Raw genomic sequence first — 20,624 nt, 5'->3', positions numbered from 1 at the left:
GCGTTACATTACAAACTGAAAAATATACAAATGGGCCCTTTTACTTGGCTCAAAATTCGTGGGTTGTGATTTGATAGAAGACATCCGTTCTCAGTTTTTTTTTAAGAATTGGTATTTGAATTTGGAGGAATTCGCATTTAAAAAAATGTGTCGGGAATCTTTAACTTTAGTATAATAAAAAAAAACACTTTATAAAATGCAGAAGATCTGTGATTAAAGATAAGTATTAATATATGAAATCCCTTACGCAATTCATGCCTTCTCACTACAAACAGTTCTTTAAAAATTTCCAAGTTCAAAATACTAGAAAAACTGCTATTTGAGAAGATCACAGTGAACTCAGTGGAGACGATCTGATGTTATGCTTAAATTGTTTTCCATGTTTTATGAATTTGTATTAATTATATTAGCATTTTCATCGTCTTAATACGAAAAAATCCCTCATTTTTGGTTCATCTATAACAGGTTTTAAGCTTTAAAAGTAATACAAAAGGACTAGAATTAATAAATGATATAATATACATATTTTTTAACAGAAATAAGATAACAAATTTTTGGATCTTTCATGTTACGCCTGACAAAAAACATCACTACTTAAATATCTTTAAATATATGAGTAAACATTGCAATGCAGTATACATGAAAATAATTGAATTAAATATAGAATATAATTAATTAAATGCTCCATATATTCAGTAATATGCAAGTGCCTTGAATAGATCAAACTCTGCTTTTCATGATAGTGATAAAATAGAAAATCGATTATTGTATTGTTTGAAACCAAAATGAGTCGCTTAGACAGATTATCATGCTTTTGAATGTTACTTTCCTCTATAATTCTACATTTGTCTTAATATTACATTATTACAGAAAATACTTTCTCCATTTTTATGTGGAAATGACTTGTTCTTAATACAAGAAGTGGTGATATAATTCAGTAGTGAATCTGGATCAAAAAATGTTTTAAAAAGGATCCACTAAGTTTTCAGTTACAATATTTTGAGGACGCCATTATTCTAGTTATAATTGACTAACAGAACATATTTTAAAGGAAGTAAGTGAGTATGTCTGACATCAAGGCCATCCACAGGGCGTGGGCTGTAGCCTCCCACTCAAAAAAAAAAATTGCTAGCTTATCACTAGAATTTTTTTTCGTGATTCGGGAAAATTATGAAGCCGAGTAAAAAATTTAACATTTGAAATTTAACTTTTAGTAGCTATGGTTTTTTTAATTTTTTTTCTAAACAATTTAATATTTGAAATTGAATTATAGAATTTTTATGCAAAACAATTGATATTTAATTTTTGATTAATTTTTTTCCCAAAAAAACTTTATATTTGAAATTGAATTTTTTCAAAAAAACTTAGTATTTGAAAAACAAATTCCAAAAAATTTAATTTACTGTCAATTACTATAGATTTTTGATTTTTTTTTCTCCAAAAAATGTGATATTACAAATTTTCTGTGAATGGCTGTGCATTTTTGAATTTTTTATATAATCCTGCGGGCGCCCTGGACATAATAATATTATATGAAAAATACTTTTATTTTATGCATCATTATTCAATAAATAGGTTTGAAAATAAATACCTTATGATTCGGCTCACGGGTAAATAAATACGATAAAACTTAGGATCATTGGAATGTAATTTTCTTCAATGAAAATTATGAATTGAAATTACAAAATTCGAACGATTTATAAAAACAATTAAGAACAAGGAAAACATAAATACTAAATACTCATAGTGATTGTATATATACAAAAAGACATTGTAATTTACAGTTCAGATATTGCTTCCACAAGATTAGAGATCTCTGAATCCTTCTCTTCAATATTTTTGTTATTCTTACGATTTCTAGGCCTCCTACCCGAATTGGATACTCCTATTTGGGAATCAAAGCGCGCTAAACATTTTGAAAAACGAGTCGTCATTCTATCCATTAGTTGAAGGACTGTCTGCTCCTTGTCATCACCTCGAAGACAGAGTAGAGAATTAAATCTTGCATCTCTGTCTCTGTAGCTCAAGATGTCATTAGTAAAGTTATATAAGAAGGTACCATTCCAAAAATGATGCAAAGGAATCATGGGAGTTATAGGATGACCAAGGAGGATGTTGAGATGAGAAATAGCATGAATACACCATTGAATCAAACTGAATTCATGGACAATAAATCGTGAAAAATGAGACACTTTTTCCTTGGATTTATCGTAAAAGTACGACTTCATTTTTGTTGTAAACCTTTCATCCAATCCAACTTTGTCCTCTCCACTTGCTAAGGGAGATTTGAGTAATAAAAGAACCATAAGAGTCCTTATGTATGGGGTAGCTCCATTTCTATTATTTGAATAGTAATGTAGAGCAAGATAGAGAACATGATACTGTCCGTCAAATGAATCCATTAAAGATTGGAAATGAGAATATGAAAAACCTACAACTTGGAGTAAGATGCCTAATTTTGATTTCATATCCATATTCAAACAAAGATTTAAAGGATTGTCAATATCAAGAAATTTAATTCCAAGATATCCCTTTTGTCTAAATAAACATTTAACTGGAGATCCCACACTAACAGTCATAAATTCTGCAATTTTTTTATAGATAGGCATACAGAAAATAAGGCCCGTCTCCTCCATTTTTTTCTTCCACAGGAATCGTAACACTCAGCACCCTATTAGCGAAGATATTACAGGACCAGGCATCTATTTCTAATTTACGGTATAGGTTCAAAAATTCCTCTGGAAAACGATCCCCCAATGGACTCAATATTGTTTCATCCACATCTTTAATGAACTCTTGAATATCATTCAATGAGTTGAGGGACTCAATGGAGGACTTGACATTTTCACCATTATACACCTTCATGGATTCTAAGATAGATTTCTCAAGCTTATCTCTTTTTTTGTTTGGGAATCACTGTGAGAAGGCTATTAATAGCTCCATTAGTGCTCTCCGAACGTGCTAACCAATGAATTAGAGCCATAATTCTTTTAATGGAAGGAGTCACTCGTTTAGTCTTAAGTGGAAAGTGAATTTGAGCGAAAAAGTCGTTAAATAATTTTCGAGGAACATAGTCATTACCTAGGAGAGAAGCCATGAGGTAAATGGTTGACTCGTCCGAAATACTAAACTTTTTCATAAAAGCCTTTTTATCAAATTTGGAGCACTTTAATGAATCAGGATCAAAGGAATCTAAGGGGAAAAAGTCAACGTTAAAGACAAAAAAATCCGAGTCGTTTGTCATAACAGGAGCATTTAATTTCTTAGCCAGATTTGCCATAACGTTATCACATTCAAAGTGTGTCTGGATTACCGCTACCTTTTCAGAAGGATAAGACTTGGCAACCTTAACAAATACATCTTTGCCCATCATGGGCGTGTGGCGACGAAGAATAGAGGGATTAACATGAATAGCAGAGTGAATTTGATCTTTTTTACGAGCCACTGCAGTTTTATGCTTGATGTCTTCGGCAACTCCATCAAATATTAAAATTATGGAGTTTCCGTTTTCAATCAAGCGATCAAACCAGGCCTTGACAGCATCTCCGTATTTATCATAATCTGAGCCGTAGTAAGTATTGACTCGTCTTTGTAAGAGAACAAAACGAAGATTGTTCCCGTCTATGATGAGTTGTTTATTGGTGATGGTTACGTCCTCAAAACAACCATATTCATTCATAAAGGCTGTAAGCCCTCGAACGCCCATAATGGCGAAATGAAGATAAATCCGTATATATACAATCAAATAGGTCTCTGTAAATAAGTTTGAATGTCGTTAAAATATGATGAAAGAGGCATAATAAAGGAAATGAAATCATTAGTTCTATGTATCAATATTTTATTAATTAAAGAGAGAAAAAAGAGGCCACATGCGTTTGGGGCGGATTATATCTTGAAGTATCCATTCATTCCAGATCGAAACAAAAGCTTGGCTGCTTTTGACTTTGCGTTCAATGTAGTATTTCTTGCTAGAATCTTAGGATTAGGGGAGGAAAGTGTTTCCGGAACATCTCCCTTCACTTTTAGAACTCCTTGCGTGGGGCGCTTATCTGGAAGAAAGGGTATTTCTGGACTTGATACAACGGACTTATGATGTTGAACTAAGCTTTGGTGCTTGTTTTTTGTCATGACAAAATTCACTTTCTTAGTTGAAGAGGGGAGAGAGAGCTTACGAGCCTTCTTAAGAGATTTTTTTTTTCTTAATTGGACTTTACTTTCGGATGCAACAGCAGGTTCTTGGGAACTTGAGAGTCTATTTAATATAAGAGGTGGTGTTTTAGGGGAAGGTGTAGAGTATAGAATAGTTGTTGTTTCTTGAGGTTGATTCAGTTTGGAGTCGCTCTCCCCCCAGTTTTCATTATTAGGAAATAAACTAGAGGACGGAGTTACAGGGGATGATGGCGTTTCTTCTCTCTGATCATCGTTAAACGTGGAAGTTAAGGAGGAGACGACGTCTTGAGCCTTATTTTTAAATTTTTTACTTTTTCCTTTTAGTTTAATGTTTAAATTGAGGACTTCAGGTGAGGATTCTTTCTTATCTGATTGAGCAGAAGGCTCATCCTCAACAACATTGGTAATATTCTTCACTCGAACTAGATTTTTCCTTTCACTATTTTGTTTGGTGGACGGATTGACAGATGATTTGTCAATTTTAACCCGTTTCTTTTTAGCTTCACTCGTTGCAGACATCACTTTATTTCGTTTACGCTTCGTACCGATCGAAGGCATCTCTTCAGGGATTTCTTCCTCGCTCTCCTCCTCTTCTTCTACTACCATCTCTTCTCCCTCTTGTTCTAAATTGGATTCTTCCTCCTCTGAACTTTCATTATCCTCTTGCTCCGCTATGTTTTCTTTTTCGTTTTCTTCATTATCATCTTCCATGTCCTCATCTTCATCACTTTCAGAATCGTCCTCTAACTGATCAATATCTTCGTCCTTCTCATTCTCTCCATTTCCATTCAATAAACCTAATTCCTTGGCCTTAATATAAGCGTTCACTTCTTTCTTGGCTTTCACATTAGACTTAATAGCTTTCAATTCCTTTTGCGTTTGTTGAAGAGCTAATTTATTCACATCAATTTCCTTGAGTTCCTCCTTCATTCTCGCAATATCTTCTTCGTCTTCAATGATAGCGAAGGGATATGAGCCCTCAGCAACTTCTTTGTACTTTTTTGATAAAGAGTAGAGTCTTTTTCTATTCACTCTCTTCACCTCTTTTTTTGAGCCATACTCAAAGAGAAGATTCCCAACGTGTGAAAAGTCTATAATGAGCTGATTGAGCGTGATGCTCACTTTACCAGCACGAGGATCCAAATGAGTCTCTTCTTCTTCAATATCATCATCCTTTTCGCCCTTATTATCTGGGTCCACCTCCATTCCTTCCTCGTTACCTTCATTATCAGAGGAGTCCGAAGGAAGTTCCCCTCTACGAAAGGCATCGTATGCCAGTGCAATGTCACTTTGCTTAATGAGGTAATGGAATATATGTTTAACCACTTGTCCCTGAATACGAGACTCCGTTCCAAAAGCGAGATCCTTTAGAAAGACCTCTAGAAATGTATCGGACAATTCAAAGTCCGCCCCTCCAACTTTAGCCACCTCTTCTAAGAAGATTTCAATGATGTGAAGTCGAAAGCCCAGATCATTTTGCGGGACTTTCCTCAGAACTTCTCTCTCCATAATGTTCATAAAGTCTGAGAGTGAGTTCCAGGAGTGGGATTTAAGGTAATTGAGAGAGGAGCGAAGGAACCGGCGTGAGAGAAGAAGGAATTTGTCCATTCTCCACCGATCGATCCCAAACCATTCCCGATTCATGGTTTTGAAGTAGGACTCTGCATAGGAGAGTGCAAGGGCTTCATTGGATCCAAAGACATGGATGAGTTCGGATATCTTTTCGGAGAGTTCCTCTTGAATAAGGGGCTTGTCCGACATCCAGTAACAATAATAGAGGCCTTTCCATAGCCGGAGCATTTCATCCGGGTTTAAGGCCTTGTTTCCACTCAACCATTTCTTTAACTTCTTCAAAGCCTTGTCACGAACATTGACATCATTCCCAGCAAGCTTTTGAGCGAATTGAATCTCGACAGAAGGAGGAAGAGGAGACATTTTCTTCCAAGTTCCACACGTGGCCCGCTCATCAACAACAACAATACAGAATAGTACTTTAATTTCCAGCTCAATACCAAAAGTAAGAAAGAGTACGAAAAGTGTAGCTGTTGCTGTAATGACGCTACACACACCACACACGTCACACTGCCACAGCACACTAGGCCGAACCCAGCAACAAAAAACCACAACTCTTACTTCCTTACTAGTCTCTTTACTAGAAAGTTACTTCTAGTGAATAAATTTGATGCTTTAGTAGTAGTAATTAAAGCAGACTTTCTTACTACGAAATCTATATTTTAATTAAGAAAAAGATAGGAACTACAAAAGGTTTAAATGCTTTAGTTATAACGATAAATTAATTATCTACGCTATTTGAAAAGCGACATCTTGCAAACAAATTTCAAACGCTGTACCATTCTTACTTGTATCTCCTCAAGCAGTGCCTTAGAATATGCACTTTCAATGAGTTCTAAAACTATCTGGAGGAGCACAAGCTCCGATCATATATCCTGTTGTGGTGAAAAACACCACCTTTTTTTGAAAAAATCGACTTGGTAAACCGATAAAAGCTTCATATAATGATAAAGCTATAATATTTGTTCTATTCCTCATTTTATATTAGCATCACGTGGTATATTAAGAAACTCTTCCTTTTTGGGGTAATATTTCAAATCCTAAAATCCATTGCATTGGAGTTTCGTTATTTTTCTCAGCTCGAGTGCTTGTGGTGCTCTGGCACTTTATCATTTTTAAAAGATACAAAATTCTTCATGATATTAAAAAATTTATGCCCTATTTTGGGAATAAAGGAAGAAAAACAATGACCAAATTTTCAATTATTACAAAATATTTCACACGACATAGGAGAGGATACAATTTTCTCTATACATATATTAAAAACTTTTTAAGTGGATGGACTCGATTAGAAAGATGAAAAGACAACTTTGTTACAAAAATCTCATTTTAAAGCTTTAAGCTGCTCAAGCAGACAAGATGTACTAAATCAAAAGAGTAGATGAAGCCTCTTCTACTTATAAAATCAATAAATTTAGACTTCTAGAACAAAATTTTATCAAATAGCTCGTTAAATTCACTCTTAATTAATTTTAATGGAATTAGAGCTAACTATTAACAGTGATGTACGAACATGGCATCGTAATTTTTTTTATAAGGATCCTGAGATATATCCGGCAATATAGAAAAATACTCCTTGATGGCATTGAAGATCATCAAGGGATATTTCAATATTTGGGAAGTGTTTAATTATTAGGTCTGCATGGCAAAAAATTTCATTTACGGATAATTCACATTTGGATAATAGTGACTTAATTTTCTGAACATTTAAGTTATTTAATTTTACCAAAGACCTAAGTCGAATGATTTTTTCAGCTTCTACAAATTGTTAGGTCGAAATAAATAAGTTTCCTCCTCCTAAAGAACTATTTTCCTCTGCTCAAGCCCTTGGCTTTATCAATCTCCCATTTTATTACCCAAGACTTGACCTTTCCTTAAAATTCCACTGATAACATATCTACAAGTGTAACAACTTTTCTTCGTGCATTTCGATGTTACTTAGAAGATTCAATACCTTCAACAGTTACAATATTCCAAAAATTCCAAATTAATTTAAAAAACTCGCTGTTTGTTTCTAGTCTGGGTTTTGGTTAAAAATGAATTAATCCGTTGATAGTTGATTAATAAAATAATGGATCTGCTAATAGTATATTTGGCCTTTCTATTGGCATAGGAGATAACATTTTGGAGATTAGTTTTTGGGGCATATCTGACTAGTTTTGTGCACTCAAGTTTATAAAGTTATTTGATATGGATTAATTGAGCAGATATTTGCGAGTCATCAAAATTGGGACATACATATGTTAATCTGTTCAGAAGGTTGTTGTATGTTTTCGAACAAATGAACCGTATCAAATAATTTAAAAAAATAAATAAGAGGAAGGCCACAAAGGATTTTCTAAATATTTTTTAAATGAACCATCACAATTCATTGGATTTTTTTTTTTGACATTAGCAGAGTGACCATTTGAATTTGTTGCCACCACGTCAAATCCTATTCGTGTTAGTAGTTCTAAAACTTTGCAATACCATTCTTTTATTGTTCTAGGTGATATATTCACTATGGATATCAAGTCAACTACATCATAACATTGCCCAGCAATCGAATTTACCATAAAGCAGAGGAGAGTTTTAGTTACTCCATCTTCGTTGAATCCATAAATTTTTCCATTCATGTATTCAACCTTTTAAGCAGAATATACTTTGTCTTAAAGGATCGACACTACTTTTCCATTACCGATCAAATCCTTGAATCTTTACTTTATGTAAATTTCTGTTGACAGCAAAATTCCTGTAGTAAGTTTTATGGAGTAGGAAATTTGCATTAAATAGGATAAACTAGGAATGAATAATGTTTTACATAATTCTTGATATTTTATTTAATCCTTTTAATAATGGCTGATTTTTATATAGAATACAGAAATAAGATTCCATAACTATGTATATAGGCTGCTATATATATTTCTGGCCTAATAATGAAAATGCGAATATTTATCATCAAAAATGGTTTTTATGTTTTTGAAAGTATTCTCCAGCATGATTTATACACTTTTGCATACGCTCAAACCAATTGCCGAATCTCTTTTTCCACTTCGATTGAGACACCTCCAAAACATGGTTTTTAAACGCTTTAACAGCATCTTCTGGCGACAACGATCGTTGACCACGCATTTTTTCTTGATGTGCTTGAATAAAAATAAGTCATTGGCTGCCAAATCAGGGCTGTACCCATCAATTCGACGTTTTGGCGCTGGTTTGAGCCGGCGTTTGAGAGCTTACATTGTCATGGTTAACAATGATTCGTCTTCTCTTGTTCGTTTTTCGAATTTCTCCGAAGACTTCAGGCAAAGAAAATGTGATGTACCACTCAGAATTGACCGTCCTACAAGTGGAACAGTTGCCACATGACCAGTTTTGCCAAAGAAACAGGCGACCATTTGCTTCGAAGTGCTCCTTCCACGAACAACTTTCGTTGGATTTGGCTTGTCTTTGAAGACCCACACGGTCGATTGTTGTTTTGTTTCGGACTCATACGCATAGATCTATGATTCGTCACCTGTGACGATCTTATAAACGTCTTTGGAAGCACCGCCAGCATATTTTTTCAACATTTATTTGCACCAATCGATACGAGCTTCTTTTGATCGATTTTCAAATTGTGCAGGATCCAACGAGAACAAACCTTTTTTATGGCCAGGTGTACATGCAATATCGAATGTATGCTGGTGGTAGAAATAACCGGGGATGCCTTTATCTCACGCTATGTTACATGACGATCTTGCATTATCACTTCACGCACTCCATCAATATTCTGTGGCACAACGGCCGTTTTTGGGAAAAAAACCTTAACGGAATTCGTCTTTGAGCAAGTGCCGGCCACGATTGAATTCAATAAACCAGTTCGTTACAGTGATATAGGATGGTGCTTTATCGCCATACAAAGTTTGAAGTTCATCAATGCACTCTTGTCGTGATAATCCACGTGGAAAGTTGTGAAAAATGATCGCACGAAAATGGTCACGACTTAATCCCATTTTTTTGCCAAATTATTTTTTCCAATTCACTATAAACAACACAAATGATGGTCGTACATCGAAACATTCTGAGTAGGATATGCTACAAAAATGTCAAACTTACGAAAGGAAATGTCAAATTGCACCTCGCAACACTTAGTGTAGCCTTGGCCAGAAATATATGAAGCAGCATACGTACTAAGATATATTTAATACATTTTAGGGTAAGATACATCATAAAACTAGCCATTAGAGGGATACATTTTTGACAGTAAGGTTTAAGTCCTTTTATTTGTTGGAACTATTTCAGGGGTCACCAAACTAAAGACTGTTGGCCAGATCCGACCCGTGACGTTAGTTCATCTGGACCGTCGACGGTACTTGAATTTGCTTGATAAAAACGTATGGAACACGAAACTTTGTGATGAAATTTAAATTCGAATATTATGTTAAGAATACTAAAAGATCCTGATTACTAATTACATTGAATTTACTATTGTTGTAGTATATTTTATGCGTATGTGTATGTGTGTATAACTATAGAGTACTTAAATCGTATTCCATCAATATTAAGAAATATATATTCTTTATTCACTAGTGTTGGGAATTGGGATTCCTTTTAGTAAACTTAATCACTTGATTCAGTTCACTAAGAATATTCGTACACCGAACCAGTTAACTAAAAATATTCGTGCACCGAATCAGTTCTAAGATTCCCACCTACCAATAAAAATAATATTCTACTATTTTTCTTAATGATTTAAACGGATATTTAAAAAACCTGTATTGAATCAATATAGCAAAAATCTTAATTAATGTAAGCGTTCATTTTTGTGAATAAATAATTATAAGTTAAGGTCACCTTATCAAACGTGGGCTGTGGTATATTATTGGATATTACAAGAGGTCCTTGATACTCAATGAAGCGGCGGCGGGGGAATTTAAACTGCTTTTGTGGCCGGCACTTCAATTGTACGACCCGTGGGCCGGCTGTATTTTTGGATACAACAAGTGGTCCTTGATACTCAAGGAAGCAGCAAAGGGGGAATTTAGCCTGCCTTGGGTACCTGCACAGCCCCTGGGTTTGGTGTATTTTGGATATTATTACAACTCCTTGATCCTCAAGGAAGCGGCGGTGGGGGAATTTAACCTGCCTTGACGCTTAGCACTTCTTGCACAACCCGTGGGCCGGGGTATATTTTAAGCTACTACAATGATATCTTTTAGTGAATCAGTTTTTTTGAATCAGTTCTTTTAATGAGTTAGTTCTTTTGGTGAATCAGTTCTTTTGTTAAAGCAGTTCCGTTGGTGAGTTTGCAGTCGTTGGTGTGCGCGAATCAGAGTGCACTCAAAGTACCAAGCTAAGTACTACCGTGCGATGCTTGAATATATTCATATTTCATAATGACATAACAAAAAAGTCAAAGTAGATTATTTGATTGAGGTTGAGTGATATATATTATATATAGGAAACTTACGGTATAAAACAACGAATCACTCATGCAACTGAGTCGGTTCAGTATGTTCACTAAAAAGAGTCAAAAGAACGAATCGTTCGCGAACGACACTGCACTAATATTCACTGTAAATGTAGTACCATCAAAAGCAACATTCATTTTTTCCATCTTTAATTGGGTATCTCACAATTATGCATCTATCCCGTATTTTCATTTTTGGATCCCGTTTTCTTCACCCTTCATTATGGCTACTATTAAAATATAAGTGGACACTGAGTGTGACGTTTTCAATGAAGACTAGGGGGTAAAGTATTTCTTTGTGTAAACAAAATGACAAGAAAGCTAGTTGCGTTGTATTTAGCGAAAGTGTTGCAGTTTTTTCGGCATCACTATGAAACAAAACATCTATCAACATATTTAAAGTTTTCTGGAGAATTTCGCTCTGAAAAATATGTGTTCATGAAATGTGGGTTAGAAACTCAAATAAAGTTTGGTGACCCTTGTTGACCTATCTGAATATCCAATATTTTTCTTATATTAATGGAAAAAGGCTTTTCGTGATTATAAAACTTGATTGTCACGTGAAAACGCTAGGGATTGTTTATTTAACGTCCGGCAAAACTTGTCTACAGATACATGGGGCTAGTATTGCAGCAAACCCTCATAGAATTTGGAAAGATAGTTATTACTGAAAACATAACATAATGAAATGTGAAAAATCATAGATCAATGTAAAGTTTACAGAGCATTAGCTCACTTAAGAAATCCTGAGTGCACTCCCGCTCGTTTTTTAAAGCAATGGATGTACTACCGCTCAATTATAATGAGCCGTGCTCATTTTTCCGGTCGTATAGGTATATTTGAATTTGGCAACTCTTTAAGATTGCACTTAAATTCAAAATATTGAAAGTTCAATTGTGCCGTACGATTTGTGACAACCATACATTATTTGCTATACCTTATAACAAAACCAGTTGTTAGTTTTTTAATTCTTCCCAACTGTGGTATCACTATTATTCAATAGTTGTATATAAAGAAGTGTTCACAGCTTAACAAGTGTAATTATACTTGAACCAATCAACGTTCCGAACACTGATGAAGGGAAAATAAGCAGAAATACCGAGTTTATAACAATATACAATGTATATACGTGTAAAAAAAATGAAAAAGCTGGGAACTTGGTCTTGAAATTTGATAATTCAAACAGAACTCGATAAAAATATTCAAGTACTTGGACTTGTGAGCAGAGACTTGAGACTCGACTTGGACTTGCAGTGTAATGACTTATTACCCAACAATAAACTTCCTTGGGCTAACAGAGTACAACAGTGTCTAATATTATGTGTTATGTAAAGTTATTTATTTAATTCATTAAAGGGCAAATGAAATTACCCATTAGATTTTTATTAATAGCATAATGTTCCGTTAATTGAATGTTTGTAAATGGTTCCCACACATTTCTGTGTTTCTTTTTCGTCACATATTTGTTTTGGACAAATCTTTACTCTATGCCGAACACCTATATGTCCTTTGCATTGTGCAGTGCATGGTTTCCATTCTGACCAGTAATAATGAAACTTATGTCCTAAAGAGTATAATCGTCATCAATAGCTGTTATGGGATTATTTCCCTAGTAAAGTTACCTTTTTTTGTGACAATATTGTGGGGAACAAGGCTGTTTTTCAATGCTGGCTCCATGACAATATTTGACTTTATGTGGATATACTCCATGATGAGATTGTGTATCATAGTGTTTGCCATATTGTGGCTTTCTTTTGTGATATGTTTTATTAAACAAGCATTCCCTAGAGGAGATGGGAATTTTGTGACATATATATTATATTTTAATTTAAGAGCAGAGTATACCTTCTACGCCATTTTTTGCCAACTGAATGACAGTTTTTACTATAACAATCACTCCATTGATTCCATTTTGACCACTTTCCATAAGAAACTATAATTTGAAAATACAAATAGAAATGTGAAATAATTTAAGTATTGATGAACAGAAAATAAGTTTTACTTTTAGGAGTACATATCCAAGGTTTTATGCATTTTTCACAAAATTCTCCTGCCCATCCATCATTGCAATCACATCCAAAAGCAATCCCTTTACACTCGCCATTCACGCATCCCGGTTTCTTAATGCATTCATCACAGTTAACTCCAGTCCATCCATCTATACAGTTACATTGTCCTGGAGCATTGCAGGTTCCAAATTGAGGATGACATCCTTCACGGCAAATAGGATTATTGCATAGTTCTCCTTCATATCCACTTTGGCACTCACATCCAAAGGGAATGCCGTTACAATCACCATTTACGCATCCCGGTTTCTTAATGCATTCATCACAGTTAACTCCAGTCCATCCATCTAAACAGTTACATTGTCCTGGAGCATTGCAGGTTCCAAATTGAGGATGACATCCTTCACGGCAAATAGGATTATTGCATAGTTCTCCTTCATATCCACTTTGGCACTCACATCCAAAGGGAATGCCGTTACACTCGCCATTTACGCATCCTGGTTTTTTAATGCATTTATCACAGTTAAATCCAGTCCATCCATCTATACAGATACATTGTCCTGGAGCATTGCAGGTTCCAAATTGAGGATGACATCCTTCACGGCAAATAGGATTATTGCATAGTTCTCCTTCATATCCACTTTGGCACTCACATCCAAAGGGAATGCCGTTACACTCGCCATTTACGCATCCTGGTTTTTTAATGCATTTATCACAGTTAAATCCAGTCCATCCATCCATGCAAATACATCCAAAAGGCATGTCTTTACACTCGCCGTTAACGCATCCTGGCCTTTTAATACATTCATCGCATTCAGCTCCTGTCCATCCCTCTTGACAAACACAAATTCCCATATCACATTCACTATTATCCAATTGACATTGGACAGAACACTCTTTTTTCGTACATAAGGGCCCAGTCCACCCAGTAACACATTTGCATTCTCCGGGAAGTTCGCATGTTCCAAATTGGGGATGACATCCTTCTAGGCAAATAGGGATGTCACATAGTTCTCCCGTCCATCCTTCTTCGCACAAACATTCAAAAGGTGTGTCTTTACAATTGCCATTAACGCATCCTGGTTTTTTAATGCATTCATCACATTCAGCTCCTGTCCATCCCTCTTGACAAACACAAATTCCCATATCGCATTCACTATTATCCAAATGACATTGTACAGTACACTCTTTTTTTGTACATAATGGTCCAGTCCACCCAGTAACACATTTACATTCTCCTGGAACTTCGCATGTTCCAAATTGGGGATGGCATCCTTCAAGGCAAATGGGGATATCGCATAGTTCTCCTGTCCATCCTTCTCTGCACTCACATTCATGTGGTTTGTTGTTGCAATTTCCATGTAAACATCCCGGTTTTTTGACGCATTTGTCACATTTATCTCCAACCCATCCCGGATTACATCTAAAAATGTATTAATATACTACTAGTTATAACAATTAAATTATGCTATGATTTATTACATGCACATGTTCGGTTCGGTACATTTTCCATTCACGCAATTTTGGCAATCTGCTTTATCACAATTATATCCGGACCAACCTTCCGAACAATTGCATTCAAAGGGATTATCACAATCTCCGTTTTGACATCCTCCTCTTGGAATACATTTATCACAGATGGATCCATCCCAACCCACATGGCATGCACATGTATTAGGTAAAATACACTTCCCATTTAGGCACGAATTTCCATTTATATTACAAATTGGAGTTTTACACCATTCAATCGGATTCGACCATCCTCTCAAGCATATAATATTTCCATTTGAATCGCATTTGTATTTATTTGTGAGCTAGTGGTGAAATTATAGAATAAATGTATAATCTCTACACAATAGCATGTAAATTGAACAACCAAATTAAAATGATTTACCCTTAGTGCCTCCGCCAGACAGGCCCTATTGATACTCAACGGAGTAATCCAGCAGAAGTAACCTTGTACTAATAAAACCAATCCGATGAAAACTATTGAAATTATCCTCATTTTCGTAGTTGGGGTGTATCAAATCAAACTGATGATTTTTTTTAAACTCTACAGTGGCTTTTATATTATAACTCTTGTGGTACATAATTGTAATTTTATATAAATTATTTTTAATAAGTGTAGAATCTATAAATTAATTATAATTTATTTATGCTCATAATTTAAAAATCAAAATCTTTCTTCTATAAATTCAATTGATTTAAATGGGCAACGAGAACTAAGTATAATAATATGTTGACTGCTTCATTTTGTTTATTTCAACTTAATGATTAAATGTACTCGTATACTTTAAATCATTTTAATCAATTAAGTGAAATAATGTATAATAATCAAGGGGATTTATTTGTTGCAGAGAGTTTATTCGCGGTTATTCAACATAAAAACAATCTTGAGATAAGGAGAGATGTCGAAATAATTTTTTTATATCATCCACAGGGTGGTTAGTGTTGGATCGGTCTAAAAATCTGATAAGACTGCTGTTCTATCAGTCCGGTCCTAATACAAATTGTCAGTCCTATGAACGGTCCTTTTCTGTCTTTTATGTTAGCTGCAATGGGTGAAATGACGAAGTTACAAACCATCTCCTTTGAGCTGTTCAAGATGACCTCCTTCAAGTGTGTTTTTTACCTGTCCTGTTAATTTTTAATTGGTAATATAAAGAAGGAATTTTCTTTTCCTTCGCAGTTGTCATTATTATTTAATTCCCGAGTAGAGAACATCCTTTCCTAAATAGATTCAATTATGTTCAAAACCTGTTCGTGTGTGCTCATAAAAGACGGAGTAAACCCCTGCAGATTTGATGCAGAGATATAATTGTAAGTCCTTGCTGGACTCGGAGTAGAATTGGGGATCGACATCGGAGTAATACTAGCAAATGCCATTGTTTATATCCTTTTTTCCTTCCTCTCTTGTCACAGCTGATTGTAGCAGATCTAATGAAACGTCATGACAGCTAAGCGTCTCTCCTCTATAATATTCTTCAAATTGTTATGGTTACCATGTTGATTTTCGGTATATTTTTTTTTAACATACCCATTCCACGCTGTATTTTCACCTTTGCCTATTAACCTTGCCGTCATTCACGTTCTTATCTTTATTGTATAATATTTCATTAAAGAAAGGTCTAAAATCCCTTAATAGTTAACAAATCTTGCCAATTATTAGAGCTGGGTGGTTCCGTATCAAAAGTGCTCCTCTGTGTTGATACAGAACTAAAATGTGACGCAGATATCCTTCGTCAGCTGTATTGTGTATGTATATGTTTTTTTTTGGGGGTGGGGGTTGACAATGAATTACTCCTATAAAGATATGGATGTCGTAGGGGGTGGGCTAGAGGTGTTGAAGGATTTAAAAAAAAAGTTATTGCTCAAATTTAATAAGCAACTGAGGATACATTTTTATTAGAATATACCAAATATTAAATAAATGTTAATTTAAAAAAATTGGATTTGAGCAACACTCAGAATGATAGCTAATGAAACGACAAATTAGAGTATTTCGAAATATATTTGAAGTTCAAAGTTTAAAAAAGAAGGCTTTAATTAAATATAATCTACATAACAAAAAATATACCCCCCATACATTTATGTTAAATATACAAAATTAAACAATTGGAATAATACAACTAATAACAATAAATTATATACACAGAATATTGAAATAATAGATTGATCCAAATAATATTTTCTTGTTCTGACATCGGAATCCAGTTAAATATGTCATAACTTTAGGTTGCAAAACACAAGCGAGACGTGGAGCTTAATCAAAAAGATAATCACCCCTCTTCTTCATGTGGAAGTTGCTATACACAATTGTGCGCAGGATAGATATATCTCTACCGATGAGATCTAACTAATTATTTGTAATAAAGTAAATGTCAAAATCATAAAATTAGACAATAAATATACTAATAAAAAAAAAATGTTAGAAATAAATCCATCTTAAAGATTTAGAGCAAAAGCTAATTATGTAGTAATGTCCGGCGATATTACTCCTTATTAAGAGCGTCAAAAAAGATATTTTCCCCGTTATTTATGCTTATATAACAACATACTATTATCATGAAGGATATACACAATTGCTAATTATAATGCTACACCCAATGTAACTACCCCCGTTGGTGTGACCATTTAAGCAGTTGTTTTTGCCTTTTATGAGTTTTCTGAACACCATTTCTTGGAGCCTATCAACCATAGCTAAGCCTTAAGTGATAAAAAAAGTAATATTTATTGACTATATAATATTGAGAAACCTAATGATCATACCCAAGTCTTTCAGTGAGGAAACTAGTCTCAGACAAACGAGTTGCGAACCATCCAAAGCTACTACTCCCGTTATTGTGACCATTTAAGCAGTTGTTTTTGCTATTTAATGAGTTGTGTATCATAATTCTTGATATGATTAGCTAAAATAGAATGATATTTTAGGGTTAGATTTAAAAAAATTGAATACTTACTGTTAGATAGTACAAAATTCAGAGTTTCATTTCGAAATTAATAAATATTTTATACTTTTTACGGATAACTTGATCGTCATTTGGTGTGAATGACTCAAAACATTTATATATATATTTCTATAAATGACATCAGTACCAACATCCTCCATTAATTTAATGATGATTCCTCGGGAAGGGATGGGTTTACCCGTGTATTTCTCCTTAAATTTTTTGTACGTAGATGATTAGCAATGGATAAGGGAATATTACATGCAATAAGCCTCTTTGTGAGATCAGAGTTAAAGTCTGACTTGATGTATTCATCATTAACTTGATTTTTTAGATGAATATACATGCTCTTGATATGAGATGAGGATAATGAGTGGCGTGTAATTCTAGACAGGGGACTACAGGCACATTTATATCGACAAATCCGACAAACCATCTGTTTCTCATGCAGCAAGTATTTTCCAAATTCCTGGGCCTCCATTTTCAGAAATCCAGACAGAAGGCGACGTAAATTTAGTCATTTTATTCAGTTCTCTATCGACTATCAGCATCTAATATTACATTAATATTGAATAGTAAAGGCGGGAATGATAACGTTCTTGATTGATAGAAGAAGATGTATATTATTTAATCAATGATGCCATAAGTATTTCTTCTCTTCTCCTCGCACACTTTTCTATTCTTACCAAAATTATCCCCCTTACCCATGTCAGAAATATTGCGATAGTTCACACATCAAATTCATGTATAAGTTTGGCGTACTAGCTCTACGTCAGTATGTAAGGGTTTCCTTAAAGTTATTCGCAACAAAAACAATCAAATTTAATGGATACTAGAATAAGTTTGTCTAGCGTTGCTCGGACATCAAGACATTAATTTTTTTCAGAACACTTCTGCTTCATATCAAAGAAAAAATAAAGAATCATTCTTGCTCCATATATGTATCTTCGCACACTTTTTTTTAAAATGATTTGATTAAAAGGTGTAGAGAAGAAAAAATACTGTCGTGTTAGCTCAACTTTAATATTATGGTCAAAAATCCTTTGTCCTATTCTCTCTTCTTCTTTTTTTCTTCTCTAACATTATAATCTGGACACGAGCTTTTCCATGCTAAAATAAATTGAAAATTGAAGAAAAAATGATTTTTAAAAAAAAATATTGGTCGTAGCATGAATTTGATGAGATGCTTTCTCGATCCCAGATGAAATAATGATATAGTTTAAATAAATTGCAGTGACAAGTAAGACGTCAAGAGAACTCCTATACATCACTAATGGTTGTAGGATAATTGCCCTGGAGAAAATTGCCAGATAAAAATTGTCATTGGGGAAAATTTTGTTTAAAAACCAAATTTGCCGCTGATTCAAAAAAGCTTTTAGGCCCCATTTCAATACTTCAAAATAAACCTTGGGCCTGTGGATTGATTAAGGCTACATCAAAGACAACAAGCAAGTTAAAAATCACCGCCAACTTTTCACAAAGCATTTTGACCCCCTCCAAATATTTCAAATTTAACCCTTGGCCCATAGGTTGATTAAAGCTAAATAAAGTACACTATGCAGGCTGAAAACCATAGGCCCAGGATTAATTTTGGGGGGTGCCTAAATGCGTTTTGAAGTGACGACGGCGGTTTTTAAGCTGCTTGGTGGTCCTGACATTACACAAAAAATTTTGGGCCGAGATATTGCGATTTTGTTAATAAATGACGCAACATTTTCAAAGCGACAATTTTTTGCACTGGCAATTTTCTCCGAGAAAATGTTCTCCACGGCGTTTTCGGTACAGAATCATTAACGCCTACGTCATTTAGTTAAATTAATAATATTGTGTGTATATTTATTGAAAGATTGAATGTTTGGTTGCTATTTATAGTAATAAGGGGGAAATACGGCGAAGTAGACAGTTAAGAAGATAAATGTATCGTGGAGGGAAGTACTATGAGGTAAAATCACGGAAGGTACTCGCCCAAGGGTAAAATGTTTTTCGGGGGTAGACATCCAGGGATCCCTAGAACAACTATATTCTAAAGCTGAGAGAAGTCATCAAGCAACAATCTATATAAGTTGTAGGATTGATATACAGAACGGAACTGCAATTTTCAGTCCTAAGTAAGTAAAGACAAAAAACAATATATACATGCAGTCCAATATTTCATAGACATATTTAAGTCAATTATAGGCGTGTTATTCAAATTTGTGGAATAGGTTTAGATACAGAGTAATTGTGGATATAGGGAATATCCTTTTTGGCGGGGATTTATGATATTTTAGTCGGCCTTATGATGCCTTTCAAATATAATCTATCAATTTCTATTTTTTTTATTATGACGATGGATTTATGTGACTTTAAGTGGAATTTGTGGCACTGTTTCCGAAAGAAAATCGGATTAATTGTTTAGAAAAAATTAATTCGTCGAAAAATACAAATTTATGTAGTCCACGTTATTTTAGACATTTTATTCAGTTCTCAATCGACCTTCAGTATCTAATATTAAATTAATATTGAATAATAAGGCGGGAGTTGATAGAAGAAGATGTTTATTACTTCATCAATGATGCCATAGCCCATAAGTATTGATTCCCTTCTCCTTGCACGCTTTTGTATCCTTACAAAAATTATCAACCTTAAATGTGTGGTAATCAGGATGCAAAAGTAGAGGTAGGATGGATCTTGGACCCGTATTCGAGGTACCCAGATACGATATAATTAAATTTGCCCTAACCGAAAATTTGGAATTTTTCCTCATTATATTATAGTTATATAACTATGTATTACTTTTTCCGTTTCTATCTCCTATGAAAATTTGAGAGTTAAAGAATAATTTTAAAGATTGCAAGAAAGTACGGTTTATTTCATGTTTCAATATAAGCTAGATTTTTTTTCTTTTTATGCAGTATCTGTGGCTCACTACTTTCTTGACTGACGAGTTTGCCTTTCATGTAACTGACCACTCAAAGAAGATTAAGACATCAGTTTCCTCAGAAACACGGCCAGTTC

General features: G+C 34.3%; 3 protein-coding genes across 4 annotated transcripts; all 3 read right to left on the bottom strand.

Moving 5' to 3' along the window:
- Window positions 1-1,630: 1,630 nt before the first annotated feature.
- On the bottom strand, window positions 1,631-3,706 carry ast (protein asteroid). Its single transcript, XM_071890857.1, has 3 exons — window positions 2,906-3,706; window positions 2,718-2,859; window positions 1,631-2,662 (listed from the first exon to the last, which is right to left on the bottom strand). Exons 1-3 carry the CDS (start codon window positions 3,704-3,706, stop codon window positions 1,779-1,781), a joined length of 1,827 nt encoding a protein of 608 aa, XP_071746958.1. The 3' UTR covers window positions 1,631-1,778.
- Window positions 1,631-6,332, bottom strand: LOC121124785 (uncharacterized). Its single transcript, XM_071891130.1, has one exon. It carries the CDS (start codon window positions 6,103-6,105, stop codon window positions 3,886-3,888), a length of 2,220 nt encoding a protein of 739 aa, XP_071747231.1. The 5' UTR covers window positions 6,106-6,332; the 3' UTR covers window positions 1,631-3,885.
- Window positions 6,333-12,490: 6,158 nt separating this feature from the next.
- On the bottom strand, window positions 12,491-15,239 carry LOC121124271 (uncharacterized). 2 transcript variants are annotated; one of them, XM_040719427.2, is made up of 6 exons: window positions 15,074-15,239; window positions 14,662-14,993; window positions 13,176-14,602; window positions 13,019-13,106; window positions 12,799-12,957; window positions 12,491-12,739 (listed from the first exon to the last, which is right to left on the bottom strand). In XM_040719427.2, exons 1-6 carry the CDS (start codon window positions 15,182-15,184, stop codon window positions 12,559-12,561), a joined length of 2,298 nt encoding a protein of 765 aa, XP_040575361.1. In that variant the 5' UTR covers window positions 15,185-15,239; the 3' UTR covers window positions 12,491-12,558. The 2 variants fall into 2 exon arrangements, with proteins under 2 accessions (XP_040575361.1, XP_071747057.1); XM_071890956.1 differs by having other exon boundaries at window positions 12,491-12,737; window positions 12,796-12,957; window positions 15,074-15,233.
- Between the last annotated feature and the right edge of the window lie 5,385 nt (window positions 15,240-20,624).

Source organism: Lepeophtheirus salmonis, chromosome 9 (assembly GCF_016086655.4).
Source record: "Lepeophtheirus salmonis chromosome 9, UVic_Lsal_1.4, whole genome shotgun sequence".
Lineage (NCBI taxonomy): Eukaryota > Metazoa > Arthropoda > Copepoda > Siphonostomatoida > Caligidae > Lepeophtheirus > Lepeophtheirus salmonis.
The sequence above is the reverse complement of the archived record's forward strand: the minus strand, read 5'-3'. Positions and strand labels throughout refer to the sequence as shown.